At 43.1% G+C, this 16,544-nt stretch overlaps 2 protein-coding genes across 2 annotated transcripts in view; both read right to left on the reverse strand.

Annotated features, from left to right (window-relative positions):
- Positions 1-1,176: 1,176 nt before the first annotated feature.
- Positions 1,177-6,251, reverse strand: gtse1 (G-2 and S-phase expressed 1). Its single transcript, XM_038998636.1, has 12 exons — positions 6,134-6,251; positions 5,677-5,770; positions 5,287-5,344; positions 4,426-5,095; positions 4,154-4,315; positions 3,854-3,992; positions 3,301-3,732; positions 3,088-3,157; positions 2,706-2,936; positions 2,222-2,525; positions 1,758-1,874; positions 1,177-1,588 (listed from the first exon to the last, which is right to left on the reverse strand). Exons 2-12 carry the CDS (start codon positions 5,696-5,698, stop codon positions 1,496-1,498), a joined length of 2,298 nt encoding a protein of 765 aa, XP_038854564.1. The 5' UTR covers positions 5,699-5,770; positions 6,134-6,251; the 3' UTR covers positions 1,177-1,495.
- A 3,899-nt stretch (positions 6,252-10,150) lies between these two features.
- The window catches only part of LOC120051696 (plasma membrane calcium-transporting ATPase 1-like), a 32,547-nt gene continuing 26,153 nt past the window's right edge, over positions 10,151-16,544 (reverse strand). Inside the window, exons 6-19 of the mRNA XM_038998583.1 lie at positions 14,953-15,102; positions 14,582-14,796; positions 14,238-14,480; positions 13,706-13,947; positions 13,155-13,392; positions 12,742-12,921; positions 12,571-12,658; positions 12,352-12,458; positions 12,028-12,219; positions 11,638-11,851; positions 11,201-11,412; positions 10,993-11,100; positions 10,680-10,868; positions 10,151-10,522 (exon numbers count right to left, since the gene is read on the reverse strand). Coding sequence (XP_038854511.1) covers positions 10,151-10,522; positions 10,680-10,868; positions 10,993-11,100; positions 11,201-11,412; positions 11,638-11,851; positions 12,028-12,219; positions 12,352-12,458; positions 12,571-12,658; positions 12,742-12,921; positions 13,155-13,392; positions 13,706-13,947; positions 14,238-14,480; positions 14,582-14,796; positions 14,953-15,102 — 2,750 coding nt within the window. The remainder of the gene's footprint in view (positions 10,523-10,679; positions 10,869-10,992; positions 11,101-11,200; positions 11,413-11,637; positions 11,852-12,027; positions 12,220-12,351; positions 12,459-12,570; positions 12,659-12,741; positions 12,922-13,154; positions 13,393-13,705; positions 13,948-14,237; positions 14,481-14,581; positions 14,797-14,952; positions 15,103-16,544) is intronic.

Consider the following 16,544-nt stretch of genomic DNA (forward strand, 5'->3'; position numbering starts at 1 on the left):
GTAATTACTTCGCCACTACGGCCTACTTATTGCCATACCTCCTTACTTTATTTGCACACTGTATACAGATTTTCTATTGTGTTATTGACTGTACGTTTGTTTATCCCATGTGTAACTCCGTGTTGTTGTTTTTGTCACACTGCTTTGCTTTATCTTGGCCAGGTCACAGTTGTGAATGAGACAACTGGCCTACTTGGTTAAATAAAGGTGAAATAAAAAAATAAAAAAGTTGAAAGCACAGAATCATCTAGAATGTCATTGTATGCTGTAGTGTTAAGATTTCCCTTCCCTGGAAATAAGGGGCCTAGACCGAACCATGAAAAACAGCCCCAGACCATTATTCCATCTCCACCAAACTTTACAGTTGACACTATACATTTTGGGCAGGTAGTCTTCTCCTGGCATCCGCCAAACCCAGATTTGTCAGTCGGACTGCCAGATAGTGAATTGTGATTTATCACTCCAGCAAACCTGTTTCCACTGCTGGAGAGTCCAATGGAGGAAAGCTTTACACCACTCCAGCCAATGCTTGGCATTGCGAGTGGTGATCTTAGGCTTGTGTGCGGCTGCTCGGCCAAGGAAACCCCTTTCATGAAGCTCCTGACGAACAGTTCTTGTGCTGACATTGCTTCCAAAGGCAGTTTTGAACTCGGTAGTGAGTGTTACAACCGAGCCAGATGATTTTTACGCACTACAGCACTCTGCGGTAGCTGTTGATCCTAGACGTTTCCATTTCACAAAAACAGCATTTACAGTTGACCGGGGCAGCTCTAGCATGGCAGAAATTTGACAAACTGACTTGTTGGAAAGGTTGCATCCTATGACGATGCCACGTTAAGTCACTGAGCTATTCAGTTCATTCTATTTCCAATGTTCAGCTATGGAGATTGCATGGCTGTGTTCTCAATTTTATACACCTGTCAGCAAAGGTGTGGCTGAATTAGCCAAATCTACTAATTTGAAGGGGTGTCCACATACTTTTGTATATATAGTGGATGATATCTTATTTATGAGAGCACAACAAAATCTGTCTGTGGGCAGGAGCTGTTCCTTCAGTCAAAGTTAAACTTCTGGGTGCCCAGCCAATGGCGGAGTAGACTCTCCGAGGCAATGAGCACAGGTCAGCTCTCTGGCCCTAATACCAGACCTGCATTAATTTACACGCAAGACTCAGCATCCCAATAAGTTAAATGAACATTTATTAGAGATTTTAAAAGAATCACACAGAGCTGCAAGACGGTAACAAACAAAAATAAAAAGGTACAGTACCATTCTTAAAAATAAATCAGATTGGTGACTTACATAGTATGTATACTAACAGTCTCGACTTAAAACACAATCTTCTTTTCTTAAACCCTTGATCATCAGCAGCTAGTTTTCTCATTATAAATGTCATTTGTGTGCGGTACAGGCACAAGCGTCAGCAGGAAGGCTATTGGAATCAATATACATGTAGAGGAAATGCTGGAATCTAGCTCTATTGCGATATTATTAATCAAAAGGATAAGTTGATCAGGGGTGCTTCATTTAAGGCACGGTCCTTGTCTTCTGGACTCCATTTGATCAGGGGCGAGCTCAGGTCAATCAGCTGTAAGTGGGAAAAAAAATACACATACAATTACCAGAAATCAGTGTGGTCATGAATCCTGACAACATATGTGATGAGTCAACTAGGTATCATGGCACTGCCTTTCTCAATAGGAATTTTTTTAATAATTTGAGTCAGTCATCATAATGTATGGAGTGCATTCTCTCACCTGACCACCAGAGGGCTTCACAGAGGCTGTTCTGATCAGGACAGGAGTGCTGGAGAGGTCAATTAGGAGTTTCTCATATGACCTCAACACAGGTGCCGGGGCATCTACCAGCAAAATCTATTGGACAAGAAACAACCCAGAACATACAAACGTCATTCAACCAAAGACAAATAAGTTATGCAAGCTGAAACAAGACAACAAATCAACTACATTTAAGTCATTTAAGTCATTTAGCAGACGCTCTTATCCAGAGCGACTTACAAATTGGACAAGTCAGTTAAGAACAAATTCTTATTTACAATGACGGCCTAGGAACAGTGGGTTAACTGCCTTGTTCAGGGGCAGAACGACAGATTTGTACCTTGTCAGCTCGGGGATTTGAACTTGCAACCTTTCAGTTACTAGACCAACCCTCTAACCACTAGGCTACCCTGCCGCCCCACTTCCACATATCGAGACATTACCTCATTAACATCCTGGGTCTTCATCCAATTGCATTGAGGCTGTTCTAGCAGCTTTTCAGTGTTCTCGAGCTCCTTGGATTCTTCATTCGGCTCAGGGTGGTTGTTTTCCTTGTTAGTCGAAGGAGGCGCCTGGTCCACTCCTGGTTCTGGGTCATCCTGACATACCTCCTGCTCCTCTGGATGGGGGACCGTAGCAGGGGTGGGGGGGTGCACCTCTGGCTCGTCCTCCAGGGAAAAAGGCTGGATGGTCTCCTCTTCTGGTGCTGCTGCCACCTCTTGGTGGCTCCCTTTCACCTGGGCGGGACTGGAGAACATTTAAAAAAAAGCCATGTTATCACAAACTAGCTGCTAATTCGCCTATTTTTATTACATCACAACACCTGACCCTAACACTGGTTCATTGTCACTTATGGCAAGACTATTATCTTGGCCCTTTTAGACAGAGTCCAGTGTGGTGGTCCTAGTGTGGCAGCTGCTTTCTCACCTCCAGTAGCTGGCCCTCTGGATAGAGGCTGGCAGGATGGCCATGCTCAGGGAGGGCCTGCCTGGCCGTGAAATGCTATTCGGGGTGAGCATGGGGATACCAGAGATCCTCCGGTTCACTGGGGTGGGAAGGGCAGAGGGGCGTCTCATCTTGGGTTGCACTGCCTTGTTCCCCCCAGCAGGGGGCGTCTGGAACAGCTCTGGAACTGGAAGTGCTAGTTTGTGGGGGAGACTGATGGATAGAAGGGGGGGGGCATATTCAATGCTAATGGTATGATTAGGATGACTAACATCTTCGGTATTCTAATAATCTTCAATGGTGTACAATTTCCGACTCCAGATGCTTAGGAATAAAATAGTTTTAAAAATCCTAGTTACAGTACCTTTCCACACTGCAAGCAGACATCAACCTCTTTGGCTTCATGATGCGAGGGGCATCAGGGGATGAAACAGCTTTGTAGGGAAGACACAAATAAATATGTTTACATTTTTGCAAGCAAACAATTATGAGCCTTTCCATTCAGAAACATGAAGTAAGACAAGCCAGTGATCAGTAGTAGCTGCTCATAGTTAGCCAACAGTTGACCAGTCCTCACCTTCCAACCTCCTCTTGAACTGACTAGTAGGGGTTGGAGCAATGAACGCCTTGAGTTTGGGGTTGCCCTTGACGACGCTCTTCGTCTTCGCTGAAGATGAGGTGGGGATGTTGGGCACAGAGGACATTCTCTCCATGTTCATCTTTGCTGGGGTCTGGTGCAAGGGGGTGGCTGTGGCCGCCGGTTCAACTCTCTTCAAAGGGGTGGACTGAACCGTTTTAAATCGGTCTTGCTCAGAGAGCTTCCTTCCCGGGTCTGAGATGACACGGCGTGTTACTGTGGTGGAAGAGGGCAGCTCCGGAGCTCGGCTGATGAGGGTGGACCTGCAGGTCTTGGTGGCACTCACTACAGGATTGGTGAGTCGGCTCTTGCCAGCGGGCAGGCGGCCATTATGGCCACTGATGCTGGAGTTGAGGGACATGCTGAGTTTACCTAAAATCAGAGACAGGTCGGATCTTTGCATTGCACTTCCCATACACTTCACATCTTTGAAATGGTTGAACTGTAGACAGCACCTTGAAAATACACTGTGAAGCTCTATACAGGGCCTCACCTTTCCCTGTGGGTGACACAGACAGACTGGAGTTGAAGCTGGACACTGAGGAAGAGGAGGAAGACGTGTTTCTCCTCCGGTCAGTCCCCCTCCTGGTCTGAGGGGGGGCTTTGCCCGCTGACGGAGCCCGCATCCCACTCTGAATAGGACAAGGACATTCATGTTTCAACACCTGCCATTTTATCAGAGGGTATTCACATATTTTACCACCTGATTTGAAGTCTCATAATATATATATGAATGAAGAATTCTGTTTAAAATGTCAGTGTCTGATTATATCAGCAACTTCCTCTGGGTTACCTTGCTAGGGGGTCCGAGGGTCCTCTTCCCCTGCAGACTGGAGTTGAGGGAGGTGTCGCTGATGTCGGATGCTATGCTGGCCGTGTCAGAGAGAAGGTCCTCGCAGGAGGCTGCTCTGCTGGAGTTACGACTACCTGGGCTACGCCTCAGCCCCAAGTTACCCTGAAAGAAACAGACTACATGAGTTGAGAACTTTCTCCAGTACTGATTTGACCTTAGACCATACAGAATGATCGAGGCTATGTGGCTAGATATCTTCTAAGAGCCCATACTTTGCTTGGAGGAGCCAGCATGGTGGTCCTCTCAGCAGGCTCCGGTCTGGTCTTGGCTGTCTGCAGAGCTGTCGTCGCGGTCGCTCCTCGGGCTGCTGGTTGTTGTTTGCTAGGGAGCACCCCGGTGTTGCAGGCCAGCCCCACCCTGCCTCGGCACACCATCTTGGTCCGAGTCGTAGTCCCTGCTCTCACAGGGCTGGAAGTGCCAACACTGCTCTTAGTGGAGTTAGAAACCCCACCATCCCTTAACAGCCGCTGCTGAATAGCAGGAGGGAGCTGCTTCAATGGACTGTCCTGCACACAGAAGGTCTCCCTTTTGATAGGGCTTAGGACAGCATCAACTGGCTTTCTGAACATGCCCAGTTTGGCCCCAGCATCCTGCACAAAGTCTTCTTTCGGTTCTTCTTTACTCAATGTGAGTGTACCATTGGTTACCCCTACATCAGGCTGCTGCTGGTTGACTACTAGTTGACTGGCTAGTAGGTTGGCTTCCTTGCAGATTTCCTCAAACTTGTCCACAGCCAAAGGACTCCAGCTGGGCCCCTCACCCACTGAAGGCCAACTGCTGACGTTTTCCTTGACAATGGTCTCCAGACCGACGGAGATACACCTCTCCTTGTGACAGACCGGACCAACAAAGACCTCGTCATCGTCTTCATCTCCTCTTGAGCTTTAAACAAGGGGGATTGGTTTTACAATGTTATTTTTCATATGTAAGTGATTTAACATTTCCCAAGTAAAATGTATAGACAATGGTAGTATCAAATACAAAGACAGATTGTGAGTTCAGTGGCAATGCATTCAAGAGAGAAATACATATAAACCAAAGAAATGGAAATCAAAGATATATATGACACCAACCTGGCAGGTGACAGTGAAATGTCAAAATCAAACTTCTCTTCAGCCAATGAGAAGAATTCTTGTGGGAAAGGAACAAGGAAATTTAAACAAACAATGTACCAAAAAAATGAAATCCTTTGATAGGAAGGACAGTTTTTGTCTCGCTACTAATAGTACATGCGCCATGGGGGTTGGTTGGCTCACTTGGGGTGACGATTTCTCAGTGATTTTCTTGAAGGTCTAACTAACCTAGTTATGTCACAATCATATGCGACTTTGTCAACCCAAGTGAACTCGACGGCCAAAACTTTGGGGTCTGGCTCATGGACTATAACGTTAAACAGTTGACAATCTAAATAAAATGGATAAAATTATAGTTAACAAGCAATAAGGATAAGAAAGCTGAGTTACCACTGTTGGCATGGGAATCCATACTCCTCACGGGACAAGGAAAGGTCGCTAGGGCCCAGAGTGCAGATGTCGTAGTAGGTTAACGTTAGTCGTCCTTCATAGGGAAATGAGAAATTGAAAACTTATGAAAAACAGTGTGATAGAGAAGCTAGCCAAAAGCTAACGTTAGATCTAATAAAGCTACGTTAACTAGCTAGTTTTGACTGACTAGCATGTATTATGAACATAACTAGCTAACATATCATAATTAATTTACATTGTTGGTTAGCTAGCTAACTTTAGCCCAATCCTTATTTTAGTTGGTAATGTATTTGTAGCAGTTTTTAAAAAATGTAGCTAGCTAGCAGCAATCTAGCTAACGCGTTAGCTGGCACGACACACAATAAAATGCATCTGGCTAGCTATGTAGGTCGTTTGGACGAATTTCGTATTTCCAATACATCCAAACAGCACCTACCGTCTTATGTTAGTAAATAAGTTTGCTAGTTATATTCTGCTAAATCGATGTCATGCAGTTCAACATCTGTTTCAAAAACATGTATTTGGTCCGAGAGTAAGAGATATTTCAAATTTCGTGAACAAACAAGTCCATGTGACATGCAGGCTACATCGCCATTGGTTGAAACGTCTGGCAGAAGCGACACAAGAGCGCTCATGGGAATTGTAGTCATTTTGCCTTTACATTTTTATGTAACCTTTATTTAGACTGGGCAAAAACAGAAATATAAAGTAAGTAGCCTACAAATATTTTTTTTACAGGGACAGGGGTATCTGTTCTTACTTGAGTATTTATATTGCTAACTTTTATTTTTACTCAACTAGCTACATTCCTAGCTAACGTTACATTTACTAAAAAATGTATATACTTTTTACTCCGATACATTTATAATTCCTGGTGGAGACTACTCTTGGATGACAGCAACATAGTCCCATTCGCATGCTTATTATAAAGAGAACGTGCAATCGTCCGTTCTGTTTCGCCTCTGGCATAGCTGCATTGGTAAATGGCATCTGATTCTGAGTGTTGGAGTAGCCCACCTATTTGAGAACAACTTCATACAACAAAATCAAACTAATCTGGCCAACTGAGGCGGAACTAGCCTCAGAGAAGTAGGCAAACGGCGCGTTGCAACTTCGCATCCCAATGTTGATGGAAATAAATCTTTCGGGTGTGAGCTAGCAAGAATCAAGACCTTGTTGCTCCCAGCCTATCGTGTGTAGTTGTGTGGTACCGGTTTACCCTGTGTATGGACCAATAAAGATTGCATTGTAACATAAAGGATTTGGATTTACAGCCATTAGTTTTATACTCAAGTACTCTACATTTAAAACACTTTCTGACTTTTATAGGTGCTACATCTAAAATATCTCACCCATGTGTAATGTAAACTAGGTTAAGTAAAACAAAACAAAATATATATATTAAAAACGTATGCACTCTGGATAAGTGTCTGCTAAATTACTAAAATGTAATTAAAAAAATAAATAGTGAATTGCAACAACATTTAGGCTTAATATAAACAACTCTCCCGCATCCCATTCCCGCAACAAGGTGGAGAGGTTAGTGCTATCCGGCATCCCAAGGATCCCGATTAGCATGGACCATGGTGGCTATGTCCTAAGGATTCCAACGAGCATGGACCATGGTGGAGACTATTTTACTTTTTTTTTTAAATCCCACCAACTTCAAACAGCCGTAAACACTATTTTTTGTTGTTGAACATATATTTCACAGCAATTTAGATGGTACAATGATTCCCTACACCGTTCAGTGCTTTTTTGCATCACATAAACTGAAAATGAAGAGTGTAGAACTTCAGCAACCAGGAAATGACAGAGCGATTTCTACAATGACGCTTGCTCCAGTCTGCCATTGTGCTCGAGTAGATGGCCACACTTTTTAGTGATGCCAATATAAGAGAGGGAGGGTGGTTTTCCCATCTCCGGTCTGGCTTTTTTTGTCAGAAAGTCTGCATTTTAGAATGCGATTTTGTATTGGCCAAAATGTTTGTTTAGTGAAAAAAGATTGTGAAACACTATCTTTCCACTTTTACTGCAGATATACAGTATTATGCACATTTTCTGAAATTACAATCCAAAACTTCTACATGTAGCTCCTTTAATGAGGGATTTTTCGCTTTTACTTCAGTCATTTTCTGTTAAGGAATTTCACTTCAACTCAGGTATGACAGGTATTACTTTTTCAATAATAGACTATTATAGTAATAGCATTGCAAACAGGGAGAACCAGATACCGGTTGGCCTATAGGGTGTGGTGTGGATTTTTTTTCAGAGACACTGATGGCCAAATTCAATAGGCATTTTAAATTAACTGAGTGTTGCAATAATGACTGAATGTTGAGAAAAAGTAAAAAATATAGAGGACAGATTCAAAACCATTTAGGTAAGCTAAATATTCATATTTTATTTTCAAAACCATAAACATTACTCAACAAGTTTCGAAAATGAATATCGACCACAACAGCCATTGCTCAAAATAAACAGACACAAAGTACTTTATTACCAAATATTGAGATGAAAAAAAAATCCTTAAAGCGGTGGATAAACAGTAATTCCCAATGTGGAATGAAACTACAGAGAAACAAACAAAAGTTGCTTATGTAATCTTTCTTCATTTTTTACCACCTACAGTACTTCCATTGGATTGGGATTTATACCTTCTTTCTTCTTAATATGAAGTTTGAAATTGCAATACAGGGAAGAAATCTAGGATCAGTTGAATCTTTTAGATCAAAATGAACAAGATTAAATGGACAAATCCTAGATCAGCACTCCTACTCTGAGATGGCTTATGGATATGGGCCCTGGATTCCAGAAACATAGAATTGGTCCTGCGCTGTGAAAATGTAATAAAACAATAGTAATGTAACAAAACAATCTCCACAACCCAGGACAACATTTTTATTTTGGCATTTCAGGATTTTTGCTTTCTGTGTTTGTTGAATAGCACCCAATGACACAGGACCCTACGATCCTGTCAACCAAAATCAATTCACTGGGTAAACATGTAAAATATTTCCAATTAGATAAATGGTGTTTCTACTGTAGGCTTGCCCCCCCCCCCAAAAAAAAAACTCTGTTTTGAATCCTTTTCATTCCTGCCTCCAAAATGATGATACCCTGACTTTTGTGAGGGATGAAAACTACTTCGTTTTCTCGAAGAAGATACAAAGCTAGGCTATATTTGACAAAATATCAAGTCTCTCTGAAGGAGGTTTAATGCAATAAAGTACTCTGTGCTGAGAATCTAAAGTCCCCTGTATCTTGAGTAGTTGCTATGTTTCCTGGAGGGTATTTCAAAAAGCAGAATCAATATGGTAGTCAGCTTTAAATAATAACAACCCAAATCTCCCAGGTCAGTTCACGGGAGAGGTCAAATGGAACGGGGCATTAATGGGTAAGGATTACTTTATCAACTAACTGTACATGTTAATGATGTAGAGAATCAAGTTATATCAGTTAGCTGGGAAACCCTTTGATCCTATTTGTGAAATACAACCCAGGTCATCAAAACCATTCAGCACATTGAACGTCTTTGAATTACGTGGTTTTTGATCAGGCAACAACCTACTCCTGATTTAAAATTGTAAAAAATGACTTAAAACCAACAATACACTCACTTCACATAATTATCTCTACAGACACATTGTACAGTTTGTATAGTATGTATAGTATCCTTGATTCATAATGAGCTTTTCCATGGAGTCGGTGCTTATCATCTGTGGTCTAGATTTATAGCACTAGTGACAAATGGAAGCTCCACTTTCCAGTAAACATGAAATTTAGTTTTGGAATGATTGGGAACAGAGTGAATATTTACAGTGTGGAATTGTGTACATGGATATTTGTGGCTGTTTTCCAGTTATTCTAACCTCTCCCAAAAGACCATAAAACCACTTTCTTACACAAGTTTCTACACAAGTCTTCTTATTTTGCTAGATATTTCTATGTACCTAGCAAAATACATACCAAATAGAACTTGCAGGCAAAATAGTTCAGTTTCAATAGAAACCTGTTTTCTCCTAAAAAAAACAGCAATATCTAAAATACAGTATATATTTTTTTAATTTCACAGCCCCACGTTGTACATGTTATTACGTAGGTCTTTCACAGACAATCAAAGTTTTACAAATGTGTAAACAGGTCTGCTTTCACAACATGAATGAAATCGTAAAAATATACATAGCCAATGCATTAATTCTTTAGAAGTATTGCTGATGTACAGCAATGCGTCCCAGCCTCCCTGTTCATTCAATTACTTTTTTTAAACGTAGTCTATAACTCTTTCACTCAAAATGTGCACCCCTCCATCGATACAAGACCATAAAATCTGAAATATCTGATGTCCTCAATTCCAGTCCAAACCAAAACTTCTAGAAGCCTCCTCTCCCCACGTCTTGGTATTGTTAAGTGGGCTGAGGTCAGTGGGCCATTACTGGTACTACGGTCCAGCTCAGAGGGAGGTCTCCAGGCTGTTCAGCGGGCTCCCAGGGCACGCCGGAAGCACAGCACTCTCAGGATTCCCGCTAATCTTTGGGCTCTCCTTGTGGAGGGGGATGACCATGTCCACAGCGTTATTGTTCTGGTTGGGCGAGGACGGGAGGGTGGCCAGCTTGGAGTGTGGGGGCAGAGTCTGTGCAGCGTTGCGCTTGGTGGGAGCATCATCCTCCCCCTCTGTGTCATCGATGAGTGGGATCTGTGGCTCTGAGTCTTCTATCCTGAACTCTGGGGTTGTCATGAAGTTGTGGATGGAGTTGCGGGACTCTGGGGTCTCCAGGCCCTCGTAGGGGGACATAGTGTCTCGGAAGGCATTCACTACGCGGATCTGGACAGTTTGGGGACAAAGACACAGTCAAAATATGAGTATTGAGACCCCATTGAAAGTTAATAAAGCACAATACTGAGTTTGTATCCAGGCCAATGGTCGCTATGGTTTGGTGTAAAGCTGAGGGATGATTGTGAGCTGAGTTGACCATACATACCTGAGTCTGGATCCTGCCTAGACCTCTGCACCAGAGGACCTGTCCCCTCCTCATCTCCATCTCAGCATGGTCGATCTCGTCTAGGTCCTCCATCTCCTCCAGCTCCTCCTCAGGGATCTCCTCCTGCTGCGTGCCATGGCCTGCAGACTTCAGGAACTTCAGCCGGCTGGTGGGGACAGTGGTGACCACCTATAAATGAGACACAAACTGAAATGTTGAACTCATTTGGGACAAAACTTTTTTTTGTCATTTAATAACAGGCAAGTAGATCACAGGGACTTTGAAGGACATTAGAAACCGGCAAGAAGCTCACCTGGCCCCACAGTAGACATCCAAAGCCCAAGAAGACACACCAGAGCCATTGGTCGATGGTGAGGCACACACAGCTGAAAGGTTTCCCTCCAAACTGCACTATCACAATCTGGATGACAAAACACAGGGTGATTGGAGAGCAATGTTACTTTCTTTCCAATATGAAATCCCCTGTGTGAATTTCTTGAATGGATCTGAATGCTGCTCACCTGGATGACGAACGTTCCTAACACAATGGAGCAGAAGATCATGTTTTTGAAGATGCCGTCAAAGACGTTGCGCTCGCCGTGGATCTTGCGGGCGTTGATCTCGTTGAAGAGTTGCATCATGACGAAGGTGTTGAAGACAATTGTGTAATGTTCTGAGGGAGGGGCGTGGAGTGGCGCGTACCGCCCACTGTCAATGTCGAACATCTGCTCCCCTGTGGTGGAAACATAGGTGCAGTGCATACTGACAAGGCCCACTGGAGACCAGCAATACGGATCATGTAATACAACACATTTGCTTTCATAACTTTATCAAGAACAAAGTTAGATTTCAAAGAGTGAAGAAAAAAAACATGAATTTTAATGTTTTAATGTTTTAATGTTTTAATTTTAATGTCCAATTGGCACAACTAACTGAATTGACCCCAGGCAGTACTCACCGGCGAACAGCAGAGTGAAGATGATGGTGAGCTGGTAGACGGCGTGGCCCAGGATGTTCTTCATCATGGTTCGAGAGATGAGGGGCTTGTTGCGGCCGTACGGCTTCCTCAGCAGGAGAGACTCAGTTGGGGGCTCAGTGGCCAGGGCCAGCGAGGCAAAGGTGTCCATGATCAGGTTCACCCACAGCATCTGGACAGCTTTGAGAGGAGAGTCCTGAGGGGAGATGTAGTTTGAGTTATGTATAGCTCTCCACTTTTCAAAGACAGTTGCAACTTGTAGAGTAGATAATAAAAACTCCCTATAGGCAGTTGGACTCTCTCTGTGCCTCAACTTTACAAGCAGAAAGGCAAGATGGGAAGGATGGACATGGCAGAAATAGAGTGTCTAGCCTGTGTGATGCAGGCTCCAGTGAAGGCCACAATGACAGCCACCACATTAACCGTCAGCTGGAATTGGAGAAACTTGGAGATGCTATCGTAGACGTTCCGTCCCCACATCACCGCCTTGACGATGCTGCTGAAGTTGTCATCTGTCAGGATGATGTCTGAGGCCTCTTTGGCCACATCCGTGCCTGCAATGCCCTGTGGGCACATCATGTCACAGCGTATTAGTCACAGCACCAAAAGTATCCGTCTGGTTGAATGAGAGAGAGAACCTACTCATGTAATATTGATGGGACATAACATGTGCCCGATCTTGGAGTATAATAATACCATGGCAAATCCAACATCAGCTTTCTTCAAGGCAGGGCCGTCATTAGTACCATCTCCTGTTACAGCAACAACTTGTCTTGGTTCTTGTACAGTGCTATCCATTATACCTGTGAACAGAGGCAAGCATCATCCCTTTAGATAATAATATGTGAGACCTAAAAATGTATCTGTAACTTTCCAAAGATAGTGAAGAATGAAAAAAAAAAAACACAAACATACCTTTCACTAAGGTATGTTTGTCAGTGGGTGAGGATCTTGCAAGCACACGGAGTTTGGGCCAAATCTTATCAATGCGCTCCTGCTCAATCTGGAAGTAGACAGTTCCTTGGGTTACTCTATCATCCCATTTTTTTTTACAGAAACAGTTCTATTTTGTGAGAGGAATATTACCTCTCCCAGTTCGTTTCTAATTCGTCGGTTGAATTCTTTGCCGTCTATACAGAGGAAGTCATCTCCGGGCTGCAGTATGCCACACTTGCTAGCGATGGCCCGAGCCGTGTTGATGTTGTCCCCTGTGACCATGCGCACCGTGATGCCAGCGCGCTGACACCTCTTAATGGCGTCAGGGACCTAGGGTGGAAGAAGAATACCTTACTGTCCATTTTTTCTCTTCAGATTATGGAAATGTGTGTTTTGCTTATAATCCAACGCCCCAGAGACACACTCACAAACACCTGCTTTCCTTTTTAGGGTGATTATACATGTACATTGTTGAGGGTTATAGCAGCACAAACATTTACCTTCTTCAATTAATTGGACCTTTGCAACAAGGACCTTTGTTTGGGCTCCAATGGCCCTTTTACCTCTGGCCGTACGGGGTCCTCGATGCCCACCACACACAAACAGGTGAGGCCGGTGAGGATGTCACTTTCGTTTTCCCAGTCAGGCTCGCCGTCGGCAGGGGGGAAGTCCCTGTAGGCCAGGCAGATGGTCCTGAGGCCCTCGGAGGCCATGGGCTCGATCACCTTCTTCACCACGTCATCTCTGTCCCTGGACTTGAAGACCTTAGCCTCCCCATTGGCTGTCATGATCTTACAACACCTGCGTTGAGATAAAAAGGGAATTTATTTTAGGTTTATATTAAGTTTATATACTGTATATATTAGGTTTATATTTATAAACTGTATATATTAGGTTTATATTTATATTAGGTTTATATTTACTTTATATAATGTATATATTAGGTTTATATTTATATACTGTATATATTAGGTTTATATTTATATACTGTATATATTAGGTTTGTATTTATATTAAGTTTATATTTATATTAGGTTTCTGACAAATAATACTGAGCAAGTTAATTTGTTGAGTTAATTTGCATGAAAGGGAAAAACAGAAAGTCCCGGCCTACTTCTTCAGGAGGATCTCTGATGCTCCTTTGCTGAACATGCGGTAGCTCCCATCTGCGTTCTTTAGCACCGTGCTCATGGACTTCCTGACTGAGTTGAAGGTGTAGACCTTGAAGAGCTTCTCCTCTGGGATCTCATTGCGGATGGTCATATAGTCCCGTCTCAGATCCAAGGCAAAGCCCAGCAAGGCACATTCAGTCTTGTTGCCCACTTGGCGCGGCAGCCCGCCCTCCTTCTCAGGAGACTGAGACAAACCATTTACACATTAAGGTCAGTTCCAAACTTCAAATCAACTAACATAAATGAAATTCTTTACAAATATTTCCCATTGATATCAATGCATGATCGAAATGAAAGTCTATGTACCCAGATCTCAAGAGGATTTGGCTCTGGCTTGAAATCCCTGACCTGGCACTCAATTTATTTAAACAGATGTCAATAAAAGATTGCCAAGAAAAGAGCTTTATTGCAGATCTTTTTGTGCTCTGTTTGCCAGAGTTGAAAATCTCAACAGAGTGAAATATTTTCACTTACCATGATCTTGGAAGTGTAAGCACAGTTGACTCCGATGCCCATAATGAGCAGGTTCAAGACTTTGCCTGGGATGAGGTCAGGCTCAGGAACCACCCTGTAGTGCCTGTCTCCCAGATAAGCCTGGACCACGGTCATCCTGTTCATGGTTAATGTCCCCGTTTTGTCAGAGCAGATGGCTGTGGCGTTGCCCATGGTTTCACAGGCATCCAGGTGCCTCACCAGGTTGTTGTCTTTCATCATTTTCTGAGGAAGAGAGGAGGCTATTATTTGTGATCTGGCAATGCGTTTCTTAATTACTCCTGTCTGAATTATACATACTGTATTAACATAGTAGTGATACCTACTTTGACAGAGTAGGCTAATGAGATGGTGACGGCCAAGGGGAGACCTTCGGGCACCGCCACCACTAGCACAGTTACACCAATGATGAAGAACTTGACACAGAACTGAATGTAGATGGGTGTGCAGTCCGCGACCCATGGTAGGCCCTGGATCCAGAAAGTGTCCACCATAAACAGAGTTATCAGGATGATTACTGTCAATCCCGACATGAACAGGCCTGGATAGGGGAAAGGATAGGAGTGAACACAATGAAAGAGGAAAATATCTTTAATGACGACAAACTGAGACAATCTGCTGTGGAAATCAAACGCACTTTCAGAATTCCCGAATTTTGCTTGGCTGAAATAGAGGGCTTCCCTTGTGATGGTTTTACCTGCTTTGCCAATCTGCACCGCTAATTTGGTCAACTTCCCCTGGAGCACAGACTTTTCCTTCTTTGGTAGGTTAGCTTTCTTCTTCTCCTCTCCTCCGTCGTCACAGTTTAGGGGCTGCATCTCCACGCCTGCACCACCCTTAGACTTACCTGAGGGAGACGAGAGGATGGGTTCAAATGAAATTAAGATGAAATAGAGACATTTTGGGAAACATCGGGTTCACATCTAATTCACAACATGGGCCCATCAAAACAAATTTCCTCAGAGATGACAAGAGTGTAACTATACTCTATAACTATACTCACCGAGTAACTATGCTCTCTGAGTAACTAACTATACTCCATGAGTAACTAACTATACTCCAGAAGTGGATATATTCCCTGAGTAACTAACTGAACTCCCCGAGTAACTAACTATACACCCTAAGCAGCTACACTCCCTGAGTAAATAACTATACTACCTGAATAATTAGACTCTCTGAGTAACTAACTATACTCTCTGAGTAACTAACAATAGTCCTTGAGTAACTATACTCCCTGAGTAATTATACTCCCTGAGTGTAAGGAATAAGATAAGGCATAAGGCAGTAAAAACCAGGAGAAAACTACTTCTACACTATCAATACTGTAACATTCCCTTCAGTTCTCTCTTTATTTTTTCCAGATACATTAGATTAAAAAAAGTCAAACATTAGCAAACATGAGCACCTCATAATACAATATTTGTAATAAGAATTGTTGATGCATCCAATTAGCAAGTAATTAAATGGGGGAAATAAAATAGTACATTGGTGTGTAAGGATTCCTAGTTGGATGGCAGGGGTTGTTGATACTGCCTGGAAACGGATAGGGGGTGCTATTCTATGTAATACACCGCAGTGACACTATGGTGTTTGGCTCGCAGTCTTTAATCCTAGTCTGGGGATTATTGCTCTTTCTTGGCTGAGATTCTCTACAAGCCAATCCAACCGCCATCATCCCAAAACATGCCCACGTTCTGTAAATGTACAAACACACACGCACTAGAACCCTAAATACTCAACACGTTATAAACGGAAGTAAAGGCACCTTGTTCATCCAGGCAAATGTGTGAGTTAGCGTGTGTGTGTAAGTGTTTAAGTGTGCTGATCCGAAAACAGTACAGGTTGTTAGCTAAAGGAAGAAAAGCGGAGGGGGAAAGCAGCTGCTGAGATTAAGAGCTGTAATCTCCTTGGTCCTAATCACCATGAGCGGAGTCAAGAGCACCTGCTGCTCGGACCACAGGGACACACACATTACCATATGCCCTCAGGGAAACACAGGGCCGCACCGGCGGCCGGAGCGATTCGTAGCGAGGCCTAGCTCAGACTTTACCCACCTCACGCAGACCAGATCATACAGAGTCTATATAAACACACAAACCAAACTATACAGTACTCAATATAAACACACCATGCTCGTGAAGTGCACACAAATAAAAATTAGCAGCTTCGATATAGATATAACACACAATAACAAACCTACCTTTCTTGTTTTTCTCGTCTTTCTTATCTGTGGAGAGAAAGAAACGACTGCACTTAAAAACGTACCCATTTACACATCAGCAAAGAGCT

The sequence above is a fragment of the Salvelinus namaycush genome, chromosome 8 (assembly GCF_016432855.1).
Source record: "Salvelinus namaycush isolate Seneca chromosome 8, SaNama_1.0, whole genome shotgun sequence".
Lineage (NCBI taxonomy): Eukaryota > Metazoa > Chordata > Actinopteri > Salmoniformes > Salmonidae > Salvelinus > Salvelinus namaycush.

Coding starts and splice junctions, on each gene's coding strand:
- gtse1 (XM_038998636.1), bottom strand. CDS start 5,698: ATGGATTCCCATGCCAACAGTG. Junction 5,345..5,676: donor GGATTCCCATGCCAACAGTG/GTAACTCAGCTT, acceptor CTTTCCCACAAG/AATTCTTCTCATTGGCTGAA. Junction 3,993..4,153: donor CCCTCGGACCCCCTAGCAAG/GTAACCCAGAGG, acceptor TGTCCTATTCAG/AGTGGGATGCGGGCTCCGTC.